General features: G+C 38.7%; 1 protein-coding gene across 36 annotated transcripts in view; it reads left to right on the forward strand.

Annotated features, from left to right (window-relative positions):
- Positions 1-19846, forward strand: part of ANK3 (ankyrin 3) — a 351630-nt gene that overhangs the window by 149732 nt on the left and 182052 nt on the right. For 7 of the 36 annotated variants that reach the window (XM_071749155.1, XM_071749157.1, XM_071749162.1 and 4 more), the window contains exon 1: positions 2296-2634. The exons of 4 other annotated variants lie outside the window; for them this stretch is intronic. In XM_071749155.1, the coding sequence (XP_071605256.1) occupies positions 2521-2634 (114 nt within the window). In that variant the 5' untranslated portion in view covers positions 2296-2520. Of the gene's footprint in view, positions 1-2292; positions 2635-19846 lie in introns of those variants that run through there. 25 more of the 36 variants (XM_071749159.1, XM_071749163.1, XM_071749168.1 and 22 more) reach the window with 12 other exon arrangements.

Consider the following 19846-nt stretch of genomic DNA (forward strand, 5'->3'; position numbering starts at 1 on the left):
ATTTAATTGCAGGGTAAAAAGGTTTACAGAATGTCACAGGATTAGCTAGCAAGTGGAGAGAGACAGAAGCAATCACTTTGTTTCTGGTTTGAATAAGAAAATTTTTTCTAAAGGCAAAGGCTCGGGAGTCTTCCAAATCCAGATGGAATGTGCTGTGAACAAGGGGGATCCAACCCCACTGAAGTTTGAATCCATTTTCAGTTCTGGTCCTGTAGAACTGATGTCTGTTCTATTTTATGAAGAAAGAAGTGAGCTTCAGAGAGAATAACTGGCAAGGTCATGCATGCAGCTTGTCAGCCAGAAATTGAAGGTGGTGCTGGTTTTTTTGGTTTTTTTTTTTTTTTTTTGCATTTCCAACCAGAAGTTAATATTTTCTCCACCAGCATCCTTGAGATATCTTCTCTAGCCCCTTCAAATCAGCAACTTTGCCCAGTTACCCTCTCTGGTAGGACTTCTGTGGTCCAACAGCATCTTCTTTCTGCAGTCCTGTGCTTCACTGAAGAGCGGGGCCAAAATCCAGATATCAATGGGACTTTTGACTGTTTGCAGTTATGCCTTAAAGTTGAAAGCATTCTCTACTCCTCCTTCAGGTATATTCTGCATCTTTAAAAATAGAAACATGCTTATTCAAGCTTCCATAGCACATGGACCAGTGGGACTTTACACCTGGTTAAAAACCAGGCACTGCCCAAGTGCAACACTTCTCTTTCCACAGTTTCCCAAAACGCAACATTTTATGAATCTTCAGAAGTCTTTCAGATATGGAGGAAGAGTAGGGAGAGGTGTGTGGTGGGGTGTAGGTACAGGGAATTTCAGATACAGACAGGAGCCTCATTTTGCTGCATCAGAGAGGTAGCTCCCTAAGGTCACATAACTGATCTCCAACCTTGAACACTTCCTAAAAGTCATTCCAAAATAAACAGCTTTTTAAACCTAGTTTGTTAGGCTGTGACCAGTAGATAGACTATATAGATAGGCACTATGTGGTGCCTTTGGACAACAAACACTGTGTTCAGTGTAGTTCCTGTTTTGGAGATTTAAATGGTTATTTTACTTTTAGCCATGTTATGTGGACACTAAAACAATAGGTGCAATAGGGAAGAATATTTAGAACCCCGTGACACCGCTCTGGATTTTATGCCACGCTTCCAAGAAACAATATTATTTGGCTAAATACACTTCAAATTTAAATTCTATTTTAATTTTGCAGCAAATTCTGGTTTTCCCAACTGGAAAGAAATGCTAATATTATGGAAAATACACCGGTTTCACTTATGGAGACTTTTGGTTCTTATCTGAAAGAAATCAGACTGCCTTAAAATGCTAATCTTCATTACTGTGAAGTATGCTACTTGGAATACTGGAAGAGGTTAAAACTAGCAGTCTCAAGGCAAGCTGCTGATTGTTCATATTTGTGCTGAAAAAAATGTGGTTCCTTATTTACTAGACGCTTGCTCTGTGTTCATCCTCGTAAAAGATCCTCCTGAAGGCCTTAATACTGCTGCTATTTTACCTCCTATAATGAATATTCAAAAGCTGCAGTCATTGAGCACTCAGGTAGCAAAAATAGTAAGATGATTGAAGCAAGCCTTGACATAAAAGCCTAAAAGTACATTTCCAAGTAGATGAAAATAATGCCGATTTCCCTTTCTGACCACGTAAAAGAACGGTGCCAGGAAATCTCCCATGAATTAAATGCCTGTTTCACACACTAGTGTGATCCCATCTTTCTTTCTGTATGATGTGTTGTAATAAGTATGTTGGGTTTCTTTTTTTTTTTTTAAAAAAAAAAACTGAAAAAGACAACAGGGCTTTCTGTAATCCTCTCTCACAAAATGTATTGGAATTGGAAAATGGGTATAAAGGACACACTGTTAAGATATGGCAATGCATGCATTGTTTTCTACATAATGCAGTCAGGGTCTCCATGGTAAAAAGAAATTTTTATTTTATTTTTTGTCACCATCAGCAGTTAACCTAAAGTAGGAGCTGCTCCATTTCATTATAGGTTAAACTGCTTACTATACAAAACTAGCTGAGACATGTACATCATTAATACTGCATTTTTTAATGGGTTTTAAAAACATGCTTTAGGATTGATGAAGAAAATACAACACAGCATAAGTAATTGTTCTGGAATTTTTTTTAACAGCAAGTGCTTCTTTTCAGTATTCCCCCTTCGGTGGAGTCACTTAGACACTTCCAGCTGGTGGCAGGGGATACAGCCATAATACAGCTTTCTCTGTCCCAGCTGTCTTTTTCATTACGTTAAATGCATTACGATGGCTGTACTGTTTTATAGAGGCTCAGGTACAGAAAGGTACAGGAAGAAATCTGCAACTATGTGTTTTTCTAATGACTGCAAGCTCCTGTGAGATCTCTGAATCCTGAATGTGTTCCTGGCTCTGGTCACAGATTTCCTTCCAATCACTGGAACATTTGCTGTAAGGGCTGGCTAAAGGTGCCCGAGGAAATCACCTTTTACAAGGGAGCATTGTTGTAAAGGATTTTTAATGCATTATGGCTCATGCAGCATCACAGTTAAAGAAAAACAGGGATTTAGAAATAAATGCTGAAGAAGAAACTGAGAAAAAAAGAAAACACAGGAAAAGATCCCGGGATCGGAAGAAAAAGGTATCTAGATCTGTGCCAAATTCTGACAGGGATTCTTTTGTTTTAATTTTCTTACCTTACAACTGAAGTATCAAAGCTCATTCTTGCATGTGACTTGGTAGCTGTCAGAGTAATTTGTTAACGTTGTAAAATAGAATTGATAACCACAGCTGTGGGGTTTGCAAAGCAATTGAATGTTTAATTGGATATTAGTTGATTGCAGGAATGATGCAGAAGGTGTGCATTCATTTCCCTGATAGATCACTTTTGTTACTGTGATATGCAGGATGTCTGTGAGTTGAAGATAGTTTGTAACCATGATGTGAGGTTAAATGCTGAGCTTTCTTCTAGGTTTAACAGCATAATAGTTTAGCCTTACATACATGTACTTAGAAGGGATGTGTGTGAAGGCAGATTTTTTTTCTTTGTGTTGAGACTATGTCACATGTTTGGTTTCTGAAACATCTGGTTTTGGGATAATGTTACAGAAATGAGGTGTTCCAGGGTTTCTCTTTTTTCCTAAGGGTAAGGTGTTTTACAGAATTGAGCTGTAACAATCTGCTATTAGTAACTTTCTTTTGTTAGGGATATATGTGACTGAGATTGCAGAACCTGCTGTAGATTTTTCTTAGCTGCAGAAAACCTTCCAGCACACTAGAATCAAAAAACATTCAGTAGGCACTGCATTGCTCATTGTTCAGTTCAGGAGCATCTTTGTGATTCCAGTCTTACTGTTTCTGTCTAAGGCATAAAGCAAAATACTTCTGGTTTGTGGCATTATGACAGATAAAGAGGCCAGCCACCTTGGCAGGTCTGTGGGTATGTCCTTGTACCCTACTCCATAGAAATAAGGCCCTGTCATGCTTTCTTGTCTTTGGCTGTATTTTATTAGAATTTTTCAAAAACAAACCAAAAAGCCAGTTGTCTTAGTGTCCTGTGTACGTAGTATTTCTATGTGTTTTTGTGAAATCCCCCTAAGGGGGGAGTGGATAATCTTCATATGCTCAGAGAAGTGGTGCATGTGCTTCCTAGATGACATGTAGATTTCCTCTAACATATTAACATCTTTTGGTTGGGTGAGAGTCAGCATTTCCCTGCCCTTTTCTCTTTTTTTTTTCCCCTGCCATGGCAGTACTATACGTAATGAAAAGCACTAGGAAGCCCACTGCCTTCTGTTCTAGTGAGCACATTAGGAGACTGTTTGGATGGCTGCAGAGAATGTACTGCAGCACATTTACTGTAGGTATTTTTTCTGTATGAATGTGTACATGCAGATCTTCCGATTCCTATTTGAATATAAAGTATGAAAAGAAGATTCTGTCTCTGGGGCCAATTGAGAGGCATTGCTGTTTGAAACTGGCCTGAATTAGTAGTATTTTTTTCATCTGCTGGTTTGGTTATGTGCAGGTCTGTAATGTAATCAGAGTGTGTTTTTTAACCCCAGCTGAAACTGATCACAGCAGTTAAGAATTTTAGGAGCTGGCTTGTCAGTCCTATTTACCTATGGCTGCTGACCTAAAATATATGGTCTCTCAGCTAACTCTACTCATGGTCCAGGAGCCCACGTTACACTTAATGTGCTCAAGTTTAACAATAGCATGGCCAGCCATATCCATCGAGTGCCTTTGTGTGAGGGTGCACTTTGTGATTACAACAATATAGAAGGGACATGGCAGTGAGAGGCTCTTGATTCAGTGAGGTGAGACAACTGCTCTGTGGACAAAAAAAGGTTTATTGTTTATACAACACAGTGCTGTCGAAAGAAAATCTCTTAGCAACCAGAGTGGCACATGGATAAATATCAACCTATTAATCACAAATGAGTGAATTTTAAAATTTTTAAAATTTGTTTTATTTCTGTATTTTAAGAATGAGATAAAATAGAGAGCTTTTGCTCCACTGAGGGTTTTTTTGTTTTTGTTTGTTTGTTCCCTCTCACCCCTTTGTGTCATACTGGAATTTGGTAGTTTATTTGTTTTCTTTCTGGGTTTCCTTAGGACCTTGCAGATTCAGGCATGTAGAGGCTCTCTCTAATATGAGAATGGAGCGAAAAGCTGTAACTGCTTCACTTAGCATTTATGCATTTGGGCATCACTTTTCTCATAGCAAAGACATCATTTTGACACCGAGTACATAGGGCGTAGGAAGTCCAATAATTGCAGTTTGCCATTTTGTACTTTCCTGACTATTTAAAACATTTTCCCCCCAATTTTTCCACTATGAGTTGTGAGTCACTTCTTGTTCCTCTGCACCACCCACAAGCAAGCAGTACTCATGGGTTTTTTTTGTTGATCACATGATACTGCACAAAGCTAACCTTTTATACAGGAATATCCTTTAGGGTCTTCCAATCACATTGGAACAAAAGAGTGCTAATGTTTCTGGATAATTTATACAGTAAGGAGAGTAAGGCAGCCAATGGCTAGAAAGCAAGGCTGGTGGGAGCATCCAGTGTCCTCGACTTGATGATACCAGCAACAGTCATGCTGATTTACATTCCTATTTAGTTTGAGGATTGCAGTCTGAGGGCAATATTTCACTGCTTTTGACTGATTAAGCAATTTACGTGTAATAATATTTCTGTTAAGTCTGGCTCCAATACTCATACCAGAGAAATGACCTTTTGAAAATATACACAAAATGAAACCATATATTATATCCAAACCCGTTTAATTTCAAGGTGAAATATTTTCACATTGCCACACTTAGTTCTGTAGAGATGCTGGGTTTCTGTGCCCTCTGGGCCCGCCACACTCTTTCTGTTTGCCTGAATTCAAAACATTTCTGAAGGTTCAGAGGTTAAACAGTTTAACTCATGCAAAAGAAAGGGATAGGGTTAGGAAGTGAAGTGAATACAGTGGAGGTTCTGCGTTATACAGGTTTCCTGTTTATTGTTCAAATGTATATTGCAGCTTAAAGCAGTTCTTTCTCTGAATGGTTGTGCAGTGTCCTACACTGCAAATAGTTTGAATACACTCAAGGGCAGACCTGAGCCTTAAATGCTATCACAGAACAAGCCAAGCCACCTTTAATATGAAATGATTGATAGGATTCCTAATAGTGCAGCTCCGTTTTGCATAGTTTGGTTTGTTTATCCTATATTAGTGTCTGGAAATAAATAAGTTGCTTAGTCAGTGTCATTCCTAAAATAAAGGTGAAATCTGAATTTTTTGTGTTCTCCGTTCAGTACATAGTAGAAGAGAAGGGCAGGTCTTGGCACAGACTCAATGATTTATGTTTTATACAATATTCAGTAGGACTGAAGTGGTTCCATTTGCTCAAGAGCTAGCATACTCTCTGGGAACACAGAGTAGCTTGATCATAATGGAAAGCCTGGCTGCAGCCCTCTCTGAGCTGTTGAAGGCAGTTGCTGTCACATCCTCTGCTGCTGCAGACTTGTGGGCAGCAGTGAAAGTAGTGGATGCCAATGTCACAAATCCTGGTAATTTCATCATAAGGCTTGCAGTGTTGTAAGGTTTTACTTAACTTTCAGGTATGCTGGCAGAATTGCCCTGCAATTTCCTAATGTGCCTAAATTGGGCTGCTGTGTCAGGACTGATCAGCCTCTAGGTGTGGAGCTATTCACATGGCTTTGAGGAGCTTGTGCACCTTCTGGGCTGGGTTCCTCTCCAAGCTGCAAAGGTCTGCAAAGACAGCTTGAGCTGCCCAAGGCAGCAGAGCTGGAAACCATTCCCAGGGGTATTGGGGCCCCAGGAGGGAATTATCATGTCCTAGCTGGAAGACTTCCACTGTTTCATTTCTCCTTAGCTCTCTTGGGGCTGTCAAATGTTTGATGGATCTCAGTTGTGTCAAGGTTTCAGTGCAAGTCTCATGATGTTTTAAAAATGCACCATCTCCACCCACATGATTAACCTAAGCAAAGGGTTGTGTGAATACCAGCTTCAGTGCAAGTGGATTCTTCAGTTTGGTTCACAGTGATAATTAAGTGGGTTTAAGAAAAACACTGATAATTCCCTGACAGATACATGTTCTTGCCATGAACTGCCCTATGGTTTTAAAAAGCAATTCAAGTTGGAATTGGTTCACATTTTATAGGCAAACAAGTCTACGAGTTAACAGGTAAAGCTTGAAACGGGAGCTCCAAAGCTTTTAACTCAGATAACAAGAACAAATCCCCATCCATCAAAAAAAAAAAAAAAAAAAAAAAAAAAAAAAAAAAAAAAAAAAAAAAAGAGAGAGAGATAAGTTTCATGGCTTCTGAACAGTTGAATTTAACAGTAGTAGAACTTAGGTTGGGTGCAAATGGTTGTTCCTTAACCATTTGTATTAAGGCACAAACCAGGCAGATGTTGCTCTAACATCTGGAAATTTGACCTCTGGTAAACTACAATATCATGTAGATTTAGGGCTCGTAGGAAAAATTGTTCAGTCGGTGAGTCTTTCCTAGGTTCAAGGAAAATTTAAGTCATATCCTTGATTTTGTACATGGTGCTCTGTCCATGGTAAATTTGATTAAAGAGCTAAAAGACATTTTTGACAGATGTTTAGGGGCACTGGTGGATGGGATCTCTACTAGCATGGCTGAATTCTTACTAGCAGGGGCTTTGATGGTGAAAGGGTGTTTCTCTTCAGTTGGAAAAACAATTCCTCCTTTGAAGATGACCCCCAAAGGAATGAAAAGATTCCATTGTAATATGTGGGTAACACTACAGCATCATTTGGAGTGGGCACTGCTCAGTGTTACTTTGTTTATAAACCCAGAGAAATTTTTCACTGTTACTCATTTCCATTTGTACTGAGGCATGCTTAGGACATCCACCATTCCCTCTTTACCTTCTTGATCCCTCGGATTTGTGCCATCACAGTAGATGGCTGTTAGTTTTTTAGCCTAAGGGCAGTTTGATTTATAAACCACGTTATGCTTAGTGTTATCAGCTCATGGTTGGAGGAAGGGGGGGAAGAAGGAGGACTAACAATAGGTGACCTTGCCATTATGGGAAGATTGCTCAGTCACTAGATTTAGGGATAGACTCTCGGTGAGTGTAAATCTACACTGTTTCAACTACCTGGTTGGTACTAATGGAGTCTTATCCTTTTTTTATCGCCTAGGCGGGGTTTTATTTGGGTATTTTTTTAGGTCAGTTGAGAGGAAGAAGATTTCTTTTCTATGGGAAAATAGACGATTAGGAAGAAAAACAAAGTTCAGAGATGGTGTTTGATAAACAGTGGTTTTTAAAAAATATAGAGACTCTTTTTATGCAGTTATGAACATTAAGTCCTGTGCCAATGATAAAAGCACTGCTAATTTGAAGCTCTTAATTTGAGTGAATAGATGGTTTCAGGTTAAGTCATGTGTACTTTGATACAAATTCCCCTTGGCCATTCAGTAATTGCTACTGTGAGCCAAAATATTTTTTGACTAGTGGAACTGACTGAGCACCTGCTAAAATTGAGGGTTAGACTCAGTTAGACCTAATTTGACTGTAATGAGGGGTAAGAACTAGGCTGCTGGTGTATGTGATGTGCATAGAGGAAAACAACAGAGAAGAGAAAAAGGCCAAGTTATAAGTTCTGTTTGAAAAAAAAAATAATTCCACATTGATTTGAAAGTTCAGACAATAAAGGGATGGGTTTGCTGCTATTCAAGTAATTTGTACAGCTGTTTATGCCATTGGTAGATTGGTAACAGGGATTTTATGCCTGAGGCAGTACAGGTAGCACAGGACTGTGCTAGAAAGGACCAGGCCTAATGGTTTGAGCAGGCCCAGCACGCCTATTGATCTGGAAAACTCTTGGGCCTTTTAACAACTCCACAAAATAATGCCCACCCATTAGACTGGGGTGTGTGGGAAGCCTTTCAGGTAATGAGCTCAGCTGAGATGATACAGCTGCCCCACATTGTTCCTGGTTTCAGTTACCTAACTTAGGTGATAGCCCTATGTATTAAATAGAAGATAAGTGCCTTCAGAGCACTTATCCCATGTCCATGTAAGTGAGACAAGTTAAAGCAATGTCCTCATTTTCAAAGTTATTGAGTATCCTAGCACTGCAAGTTCAGCTGAGAACATTGGGCATTCTGCAAACCAGGCCCCGAGATCTCTGGTGAATGTTTGGAGTAGTTAAACACCTCTAAAATCCATTCTCATGTGCCTGTTGCCTGAGCGTGGTGTTTGTGTGGGGCTCCACTTTGTTGACCAGTGCTCCATGGGGTGGCCTCTTGCCAATGTCCATGAAAGAGGGCAGCTTTTGGTTTTGTTTTTTACAGAGCTTGATACCACTGTATAGTGACTTGGAAGGGAGCTCCAACAGAATGTTTTTTCAGTATGTACTCAAGTAAAACTGAAACAGACAGGAGAACTAGACTGAAATAAGGTTGTTTTGCTAATTGGAAGTGGTTTGAATGATGTCTTTTACCTAACTTTTTGGGTTTTCAGCTATGCTTTATTCACAGTTTTGGATTGTAGCTTATTTTGCAGCAGAAGGGTCTAATGTATTATATGTTGAACTATCACAGTTTATGCATTAATTTTAAATGTCAGCTTGAGTGTTCATTTTGATTTCTTCCTAAGTTTTTCATTGAAAATAATTCATTAAAGAAAAAAATGTGAGGTACAAGGGCTTCACTTATGTTTCTGATATCCTAGTTTATGCAGAATGTTTCTTACTGCATGTTTGTCTAACTGGAATTAACAAGAATTTATAAAAGCAGTTACTTCTTATTAAGAGGAAATGAAGGCCTGTACCTTAAGTATCTGCTTCCCCATCATAGCCAGCTGTCTTAATGTCTGCATTTATTTTGTAGATATAATATATATCTTAGTGTCTGAGACTCCATCAGTAGCATTAAAGCTGGTGTCTCTGATGACCCAGTCTCTACCAGGAGCCAGACAGACTCTCAGGTGAGCCTGAGACCTCACCTGAGGATTTAAGAATCTGTAAATACAAAAAAAAGACCACTCTGATCTTGTCACTTGCTTCCCTTGTGAAGGAAAGGATGCATGTATTACGTTGATACCTGATTCTATGCCAGTAAAACTCATGGTCAATATTCTGCAAAGAAGTCTGTAATGGTTTGTAGAGAATTGTGCTTTGTAGATTGAGCAGATTTCTGAACAGCTCTCCCCTTTGGTGCATATTGAGGGAAAGTCACTACATGAGCTTGAGCTACATTCATATATTCCACATGTGTTTGTAATATCCCTTCAAGCACATATGCATGGATGGGATGAGGGTATGATATGTCAGCTGTCTGTGTTTTTGTAGGATATGGAAGGTCTTTTTAAAAGCAGAAAACTTTTTTTTTTGTGTGTGTGTGTGTGAAATCTTGTCAGCCCACTCTGTCAGCTCCTATCCTTAACCCTGTGGCCTCTACCTTTTGAAATAAGATGCTACTAAATGTGCAGGCTGTGCTAAAGTCAGAGAGTTGGGAGGGTGAGGACACAGGTAGCTGTTGAATTCTGAGTGCTGTGAAAATATTTCCTGGAGCTACTGAAGTAGCTGATTTTGCATAATCATATTTTAAAAGCACTGCAATTATGCAAATCCTTTAACTATGTTAGACTACAAGCAACTAGTAACCAATATGAAATCAAGAACTCGCATAGTTCACTGGTACTGAGGAGTAACCATGGGCTGTAACACAAATACTCATCTCCACTAAAAAAAGACGTGATCTGTGAAGTTGGGTCTGGTGGTCTTGTAAATGTCTGTTTGCATGGCATCTTTGTGCTCTGATTGCTGAAGAGTTCATCTTGGGTATGAGACCTTGTGCTCTACAGGTAAAGGATTTAAACACAGCAAAACATCTGTATTGCACATCCTATGTGAGTGAGTTTGCGTGTGTGCAGGGCAAGAGCAGGAGGGGATGTGGTGGTCAAGAATTTGGCTGTGACTCCCCACTTGTGTGCTTTGCACCAGCCCATCTGGAGCCCTGAATAAGGCATCTCCAAAGTGTCCCTGCTCCCCCGAGTGAGTGGGACTCTTACTCTGAGAAGACCTGGACTGGAAGAAGTTGTATGATGCTAGAAGGGGGTTGATTTCAGAGAAAACATGTTTTCTGTGGTTCCATGCAGTGGCTTCTGGAAAGTCAGGCACAGCCAATTGCCAGTCCTGTTGGCCAGTCTTAGAAAGAAGCTGTTTGCAAAACTGTTAACATTGTTTTCAGAAGTGTACGTTCTGTGAGTGTGTATCAATACTTTGTTCCTTCATTTATATAAATTATAGTGGCATTCTTTTCCATTTCTGTCATTGATTCCTAAAGGAGTTAGAATTTATTTTTTTTAATGAAATGACAGTTTCAAAGAACAATTCATTAGAGGCCAGTCAAAAAGTTAAAGGATCTTTTTCAGACTTCTGCCACTTTTCTTTTGAAGTTCTTGAAATCGCATAATTTCCTGTGATTTCTACATCACATTGAGTTTACAGAGCTCAGAACAATTCACAAGTAAATGCATTTGTTGGTATCTTCCTTTCAGTTAGAGTGCACTACTATGCATATTCTGAAGGTCTTTCCTTAAAGGCAGTGTTAAAATGAGGAACCACAGTACTGCTATCCTGTCTGTACTCTGTAATGAACCATACCCTTACCTGCCCTGTTTGGTGTTGGTAGAAGATACAGTTGTGGAATTCACTCTCTGTTCAGCACACTGGTTCATCTATTGAAGGATCACTTTTAAATGTCAGGATGTAGAATAACTCCATCATTGACTTTCTTCAGTGAAGCAAGATTGTCACAGCTAGCCAGGCAAGTTGCCCTTCCCAGTGACTTGGCCTGTATGTTGTCCCCAAGCTTACTCATCTGGAAGTGGTCTCCAGAGTTCTCTGGGAACCTGTAGGAAAGCAGAGCTGTGCAGTACCCACTGGATAGGTATTCCTTCCACTTCTCAACATGAGCTTGAAGGGCATTTTACTTACCAAAGGCAAAGGTGGAACTGAGCCACTGACTGTAGCTAGATATGCATAATTTTCAAGTTTGTATTTCCAGGGTTGTAATCAGAGTATCCTATAAATATAGGCATTCATAATATTATGATGAGATTCCTCTGTAGGTTGAATAATTTCCTTTTCTCCCAAACAGCTTTTATCTTTCTCCCATAACTGCATCAACATTCCTTCTGGAGTACACCATGGTATCTCTGAAACTGCAATCATTTCCCATTCATTAATCACTATTAGTGTTTAGCACTTGCAGCCATCTCATCAGCTGAATTTGCCTTTGGCCCAGGAGGAAACATCAGTGTCTGGGTGATCTGAGTCTGTAACCTGTTCTCCTGCCCCTTCAGATTTGTATGAATCTACCAATAACCTCTGGTGCTGAGGCTAATGTTTTTCATGCCCAGACTATAGGAATATTAATGCAGATGTTATTCCAAAATAGATTGCTGAGTAGACCTCAAATGAGCCTGGAGTGCTCTCCATGCCTGAGGGCAAGGATATCTCCCAAGATACATGTATCAAGCACTTCATGGTGCAGCAAGTTAAAAAAAGAGCCTCAGCCTATGTGTGAGTAGATGCAGCATTTTTCTGTCATGCTGGGGAAGCTGCTCTCAAAAGAGGATTTTTTTTTTCAGAAAGACAGTAGCAGGCAGTATGTTCTGTATGTATCTGTGGATGGTTTCCTTTCTCTTACACAAGTCTCAGGAAAGTTGAAATATCCCATAGTGAAATATTGCTGAGAAGTGGGTGGAAAGATTTCCTTTACCACATTTTTACCATCTAAGCAAGGAAAACATCTTCAAGGAGAACCAATGAATGTACTGGATACCTGCAGTCCTAGTTTTTCCTACCACTTGATTTATTTTGAAACTGCCAGCACTTTGAAGCTGCTAAGCATCAAAATTCTTATAACTAAAGACTACTGTTTTTCTACCAGTCTGAAAAGATTAAAAAGATTTTGAGGGGAAAACATTTCTCATGACAGTGGGTGCACAATCAAAGTTTCTAAGTAGGGCAGCCTGAGGAACAGCCAACGCTTTTTAACAGTTATGGCAAAGAGTATGTTGTTTGATGTTCCTATCTGATATTTTTCTGTCTACCTTTTTTGTAATATCAAAATGTCTGGTTATGCTTAAAGAAGGCTTCATAAATGTTTTGCACACTCAGCACACACTACCCACGTAAAAGATAAAAGTTGTTGTTGACAGAGAATATATTTTGCATGCCTTGCATAAGAACCACTGCTACAAAATAAAACCCAGCTAGGATTTATGGTTTTTTCGCTAGCAGATCAGTGTTGTTCTGTTATTGGACCTATTGGCCATGCCCATAATCCTCTGGAAAGTCTTTGCTTTGGTCTTGCCATAATTCTGACAGAGAAGTGCAGTTTTAAAAGAAGTATATGCTTTTTTAAAAGCTTTTGGTGGAGAGAAAGTATACATGGAAATATTTCTAATTATGGCCCTCAGTATTCAGTATAAATATCCGATTTACTATTATTTAGATTACTTTTTTATTTACTATGATTTAGATTAATTTTCTTATTTACTATTATTTAGATTAATTTTCTTATATATAGTAATGAGCCACTGGCTAAAGATTATTTTATAATGACTGTTCACCCTAGTTAAATTACAGGTAGAAATCTGTGTTGTTTATAAATATTTGGTAAATTTTTTTCAAAATTGTTTCTGTTTAACCCATCTAATACACAGGAAAATTGCCAAAATTCTGGTATGTATTTTCCTGTTGAAGAACATGCCTGTTATCCTTGAAGCTAAACTCACTGAATTGTGGTCAAGTCATAGGTCCAATTAGAAGAACCACTGAACATATGCAATAAATTCAGCTTGAAAGGCCACATGCACAATCTGCCTTGGGTTGGAAAGCCAAGAGCTGCTGTGACCAAACAAGATCCTCAGGGATGCTGTTCAAAATTGAAGCCCTTTGTTTCCAACAGCAAAGCTGCCACTTTCTTCTTGTTTACTACCAAATGCAAATGAGCAAAGAGAAAAGCTGGTGCACTTTTAAAACACGTCAATTTAAATAAATTTGAGGAAAAAACAGAATACAATCATTAGAAAGGGCCTTGATGTTTGAAAGGGAAGCAGCAATTAAAGGGGAGATACAGGAGGAGTGAGGGGGGCAGCTGACCCAGAAATTCAGTCTTATTTGGACTGTATAAGCTGAACCCCTCGTTCTGAGGGGCTCCTTATTCAACTGCATTGTTTTGTCCGGCCTGAGTCTGTAGATAAAACCTGGGAGCGAGCAGAATTAGGACAAAACCAACAAAAATTCAGTTTCTGCTGGGGACTGGGCTCCAAACCCAGCTGAGTGTGGGGAGTCCTGCGGTTCCTTTCAGTCTGGTACAGATAGGATCTGTGAGCAGGAAAGGTGATGTATGGCTGAAAGGGGATGGCTCTCTTCCTGAAAGCATCAGTCCTGCGGCAAGTGAGCAAATTCAGTGCTGCCTGCAGGGCTGCTGCTCTCTGATTGCATTGCTGTGCTGGGACTGCAGCTGTCTTTGTGAAGCCTTCCTCCCCAGGCAGAGATACTGACTTTTTCTGGGGGAGAAATTCAGGCATCAAAGTAGGCATAAAGGTAAAACCTGGTTTTATATAGCAGAGTGCAAAATTTAATTGGTTGGAGGGCGTCCAAGAGATTGCATCTTAAGTCCTTGAAAAGATGATATCTGTTATCCATTAGCTTGCTGTTTGAATTTATACAGTGGATATGTAGCCTAGTACTTTGTCAAGGCCCACATACAATGAGGTAACCAGAAATTAATCAGGGCTTGTCAGTTTCAGGACCTGTATGGTATGAAGCTGAGCAAAATACATCTACAAAATTGCAATTGTTACCCAAAATATCAGTCCAACCCAAAATATATATTTTTTTAATTCTTAAACTTTAAGGGTAAAAACAAAATTTAGCTTTATGTTTTTCTGTGTATTTCTTTTCATTTGCAGCAAAATTTTCTCACATTGTTTTTTTTTTTTTGGATAAGTCACAACCTCTGTCCTAGTTTTCGCAAGACATTCTCTGTGCCTGCCTGTTTCCTAGAAAATAGTTGTCTGGAAGAGTTCTGTAGAAAAGGAGCAAAGGTCATAATCTCAAAGGGAAAACAAAATCATAAGACTATGGTCATATTCAAACTAAACAATATCTTAAGGGAAGACTGAAGAAATATTCAAGGGATAAAAAATAAAACTGGGTGGGGATCTGGGGCTAATCTTGCAAATGTAACCAGCAAGGTCCCTGACAGAGCTTTTGGAAACTCCTGGCTGGGACTTTGCAATATATTGGGTTTTCCTGTGGGTTCAATTTTATCTGGTTTTAGTTATTCAGTTATAATGTTTTAATTAATTTTTATAGAAACATGCATGTCAATTAGTGGCAGTTGATTTTGTTAATATTAGGTATTCTATACATTTATCTTTTAGATGAATATCCAGGCTTTTGCCTCTTGCATAGCTTTGTTCATGCAAACATAAATTGAATATATGAAGTGTTACTAACATGAGGGTTGCCTGCAATCAGTTTTATTTCACGGGTAGATGGTGACTGGGATTCAATAAATGTGATTGTAGTTCTTATATTTGGCAGTTACAGATTAGAGCTGTATTGCTTTAGGGAGGATTTTCTAGCAGTACCTTTTAGGTTTCATATGTAGCCACCTTGTATTGAATACCTCCTGAAATACATCCTGCTGTTTGATGAAGAGATGTCAATGGCTGCCCAGGGGAAGAGTGATGGCAAGAGAGGACAAGGTCAGGAGGTCAGGGGTAAATCAGAGGGAGTGAGGGAGTGTATTAACCAGCCTTAGAATGACAACATGTTTGCTTGCTTTTTTTTTTTGAAATGGCAGAACCAGAATGTTTATTAACAGAGCAGTGGTGATAATTCTGAATTTCAGAATTCCTTCTGTAATGAGAGCAAGGCATTCTGGTGATGACTATGCTGGCACTGCATGGTAACAGTCAAATGAAGTCAGCTGAGGAAAGCTGGTCCTTCAGCCTTGTGATGTTAATCTATTGGTGGCATTTTAGATAATACTTTTCTTCCATTCTGATGGATTACAAACATTAAGATTTTACTTTAAAGGTCACTGCGTGTCTTTTAAGTTTAGTGACATTATACTTAGAATAACTTTTAAAAATATTTGACCCATGGGTCATGGTATTGTTGCCTTTCCTGAGTGATGCTGCCAAATGCAATGGGAATGCATGTGGGAGGGAGTCAAACCTTTTGTAACACACCTTGCAAAATGAGGGAAACTCTCATCATTACAGGGAATTAAATAAACCTTTCCCCCCAGAGAACCAAGATTCTTTGCATTAGATCAAGGAAAGGTTCTCTTTGCTTTGATTTTAAGTCTTTAGCTGCAAGAGATATACAGTTGTTGCAATTGAAATGCATAGGGGAAAATGCTACCTGCCAGCAGGAGATTTCACTTTCCAGAAAACAAAATATTTTGTAACTAGACAGGTTGATCAGCTTTTGTGTTGGGCTTACAGTTTTTAGGAGACAAGGCCCATCCTGAAACGCTATCTGTTATCACAGCTCTGTGTAATCAAAGTTGGATGTGAGCACCTGCAAGCTGCACATGGCATCATTTATCTTGAACAGTAAGTTGAAATACTGGGGATTCCAATTAACTCCAAAACTTGGCATTTCAAAGACATTTTTTTCTTCATATGTTTTTTTTTTTTTAATAAATTCACGTTATGAATATTTGTATCATCATCAGCAAACAATGGTTAAACACTGACAGTGAGAAAACCTTGAAGATGAGAACAAGGATCAGTCCATTAGATAAGGAAAAGAAGGCCATCTAGGATTAAGCCACAGCTGATAAATGTATTCATATTATTGATTTAATTGTGCTTACTAAGCATCTAATTAACTCATTATATGCCTGGTGTTCCTCCAATGTGTGAAGTAGAAGTATATAAATTCTCCTTCAGGCGGTTATTTGTATGCAACAAACAAAGGCAAATTCGGAACACAGTGGCCAAATCATAGCAAATAATCAGGCAAATATTCCCAGATAGGAGTTTCTTAAATAGAAAAATACGGTTTATTATGCTTAAAGACTCAAATTTGATTTAAACTCAACAAAGCATTAAAGTCAATAACAAGATGAACATATCCTGGGGGGGAAAAAAAATCCAAACTAACAAAAGCCCCCAAACCTAGGAAACCATAAAATATTGATTTAAATTTTGAAAATAAATAAAAAAAACCCCAAACAGTCAATTGAAAAATTTGTTTTGGCATGTTGACAGAAATTATTTTACTTTATTTTTTTAAATAAAATTCCTTGCAAGTGTGTTGAAAACCTGAAAATTCTGATTCCAGCCCATCATTTATATTCAGTAATTTCCATGTAATCTGATAGTTTTTCCCAAAATTTTTTTGTTGCTCTGAGCAGAGGGAGCCATTTCAATCACTAACACTGCTCTCTTTGTGACAGCCCTCCAAACACATTATGCCCCTGCAGCAAATTCAGTCTCATGAAAACTATTAAGGATCAACTTACCCTAAGACTGCAAGTGAAATGCAACCGAAGCCCATGGTGATAGCAGTTAGACAAGTACTGTCATTCTTGACACATCAGAATTCTGGAGGCTCAAATAAGCAGCAAAATAGTTAATTATCAGTGTTACTCAGATGAGTGTGTATTTGTGACGTTTTGCAAGCCTGTCTTGTCTTGTCAAGTGGAGTGAGTTCATGGACTGAAGGGTTCTTCTAAGTCCAGGAGAGAACCCTGAACTTCTCCATTATCATGAATGCAGGCATTTAATGCTGTCTGCTCTGTTCCATTCAGTGTTTTCAGTGTTATTTATAGTAATTGTAAGTACCTAAAAGTGGAATGCCTGATGAACTGGGTGTGAATTATGCACCTGGAAGTTTGAGGCCCTCCACGTCCCCACCTCTTGCAGGGGAAGGCTTTGTAAGGAGACAGCTTCCAGGGTGAGGCCAAGTGTTAGAGAGAAACAGATCAACTCTGTAAGCATGTGTGTTTCCTTTTTCAAGGGAATAGACAGTTTTTAATATTTTGAGACCTTTTAAAACTAATATAGGCCAATGGATTAAAATCTAAGATTGTTAAGACTCCTTAAAATCACAGCTATTATCTGTTTTAATTTCCTCTGCTGGAGTGTACCCCAAAACATTCATTATATGGAGGGTATAATCTCTGAACAAATGACATGGTGGAATTAATGAACAATTAACTATGATCATACGTTATAAACAGAGCTGATTAGAATCCACACATGCCTGGGTTTTAGAAAGACTGTCTTTTGACTCAGCTTTGTGTTTCTGAGGTAGGACCATGCAGCTCTCATTTCTTATTCATTGTGTGAGCATAACATCATTTCCTCTGAGGCAAGGCTGCATCTCTTAGTTTTCATGGCAACCAGAGAAAGACTTCATCTATTCTTCAGCATCTATGTGTGGGGAGGGTAGGGGTGAGGAAAATAAGAACTTTTCCTGGTAATTTTCCTCTTAGCCCTTTAGGTAGTGTGTTTATGCTACAGACTTTCTCCCATATCCTGGAGACTGTTTTCCAATATCCTGTGTGTTGATTAAATCAGAGAATATTGTAAAGCTGGGAGAAAGAAAATATCTGTCCACAGCAGCTGTGGCTGCACAGTGCTGTATGCAGCATGAAATGCAGTTACTGTGCTGTGCAATTTACTGTCTTCATTAGATAAAAAAAACATCCTCTGATATTAGAAATCCCATCTACATTCACACTGCATATTATTTACACTTTTTTTCCTGTCACTTTATTTAGCTCTCACGAGTATGTGTTTAACAAATGAAAACCATTCTAAATTATGATGATTTTTTCAAAACAATTACATCAGATACTGCAATCAAGAATATTTTCAACCTTATAGGAAAAACGCTTCTGTCATTTTAAAAGAGAAGCAGGCCCTAAGCTTTTCTAATGTCATTGGGTACAGGGGAAGGTTTGTTTCAGAAGCTGCAGTGCAGCACCAGGCAATGACTGGACATGCAGCTTGGTGATTTTGCATCACATAAAAGCACCAGCTTCCCTCTTATCGCCTCAGTGCTCTGATCATCCTGAAAAGTGAGACAAAAGAAACGGTCCATTGTATAATGACCTTCACTATAAGAGCAGAAACCTTACAGTATTTCATCACATTACTTGATACCCTCAAGGGCAATGCATTTGAAACTAGGAAATTTCATTTGCAGAAAGAAAGCGCTGTAAAATTTATGTTGTATAAGGAGAGGTGGAGTTTTGCACGTGTACTCTGTGTGTATTTGTGCCTCTTTAAATATGTATACTTAAGAGATTCGCAAACAGTAACTTATGTAACAGCTCTTTAGTTCAAGACCATTATGTCTGAATAATTTCTTTTGAAACGAAAAAAAAAAATTCCTGAAGTTGGAACAGCTTATTCAGATACAATAATGAAAGTGGAGATATGGTTTTCTTGAATTACATGAAATATATATTCAAAGAGTACTTTTAATATTCCTAGCATGCTTATAAAGTGTTCTCTGCTCTGCATTCTACGCAGAGAGGAACTATACGCTCTGACTGTTATACAATAAATAGTTGATCTGGAGGGTTTTTAGCAAAATTCTCAAAATTCCAAAGTTGTTCATGTTCCCAGTGTTAAATAGTGGTATAATAATTTTGTTTGTAGGATCATTATATGATTCCCATGTGTTTTTATCTTACATTACTAACTAGTTTGAGAACTGCTTAGGTAAAATGGAAATACATAAATGTTAGGCAGTTAAATCCACAGATTTTCTGGTACAATTTGTTCAGTTATCAAGTGTCTTTTGCTCTTAGTATCCACTTTAAACCAGTATTTATTCCATTATATGTGCCCTAATACTGACTGGTAGACTGAGATGCAAATGTTGAATGCTTGTCTTCAGATAAAAATGGTCTTAACTAAGAATTTGAAATTGTTTTGTAAATTACTGGGTACTAAAGCTTTTGGCCTCTCTCCTCTTTGCAATGGAAATGTAGAATCTGTGAAATATATCTGCACCTTGCATAGGTATTTTGCATTTGTAGGGCTGTAGATGCAGATACTGAAGACCAGTAAATGGACCAAAGCATTCCTGGGGACTGTTCCTGGGTGAAGGTCACAGAGCATAGTCCCCAGCTGGACACCATGAAGAGAAGACCTGAGGAGCCTGGCTGGAGATCATGATGGGCTGGCTGCAGAGAGCTGATGGTGTTTGATCACTGTGATCAAGTGGATGGGAGAAAATCTTAACAGGTTTTGGGTCAAATTGCAGGGGAGTCCAAGAGTATATGTACAGCAGGTAGCAGGCT

The sequence above is a fragment of the Heliangelus exortis genome, chromosome 7, assembly GCF_036169615.1.
Source record: "Heliangelus exortis chromosome 7, bHelExo1.hap1, whole genome shotgun sequence".
In the NCBI taxonomy this organism is placed as follows: Eukaryota; Metazoa; Chordata; class Aves; order Apodiformes; family Trochilidae; genus Heliangelus; species Heliangelus exortis.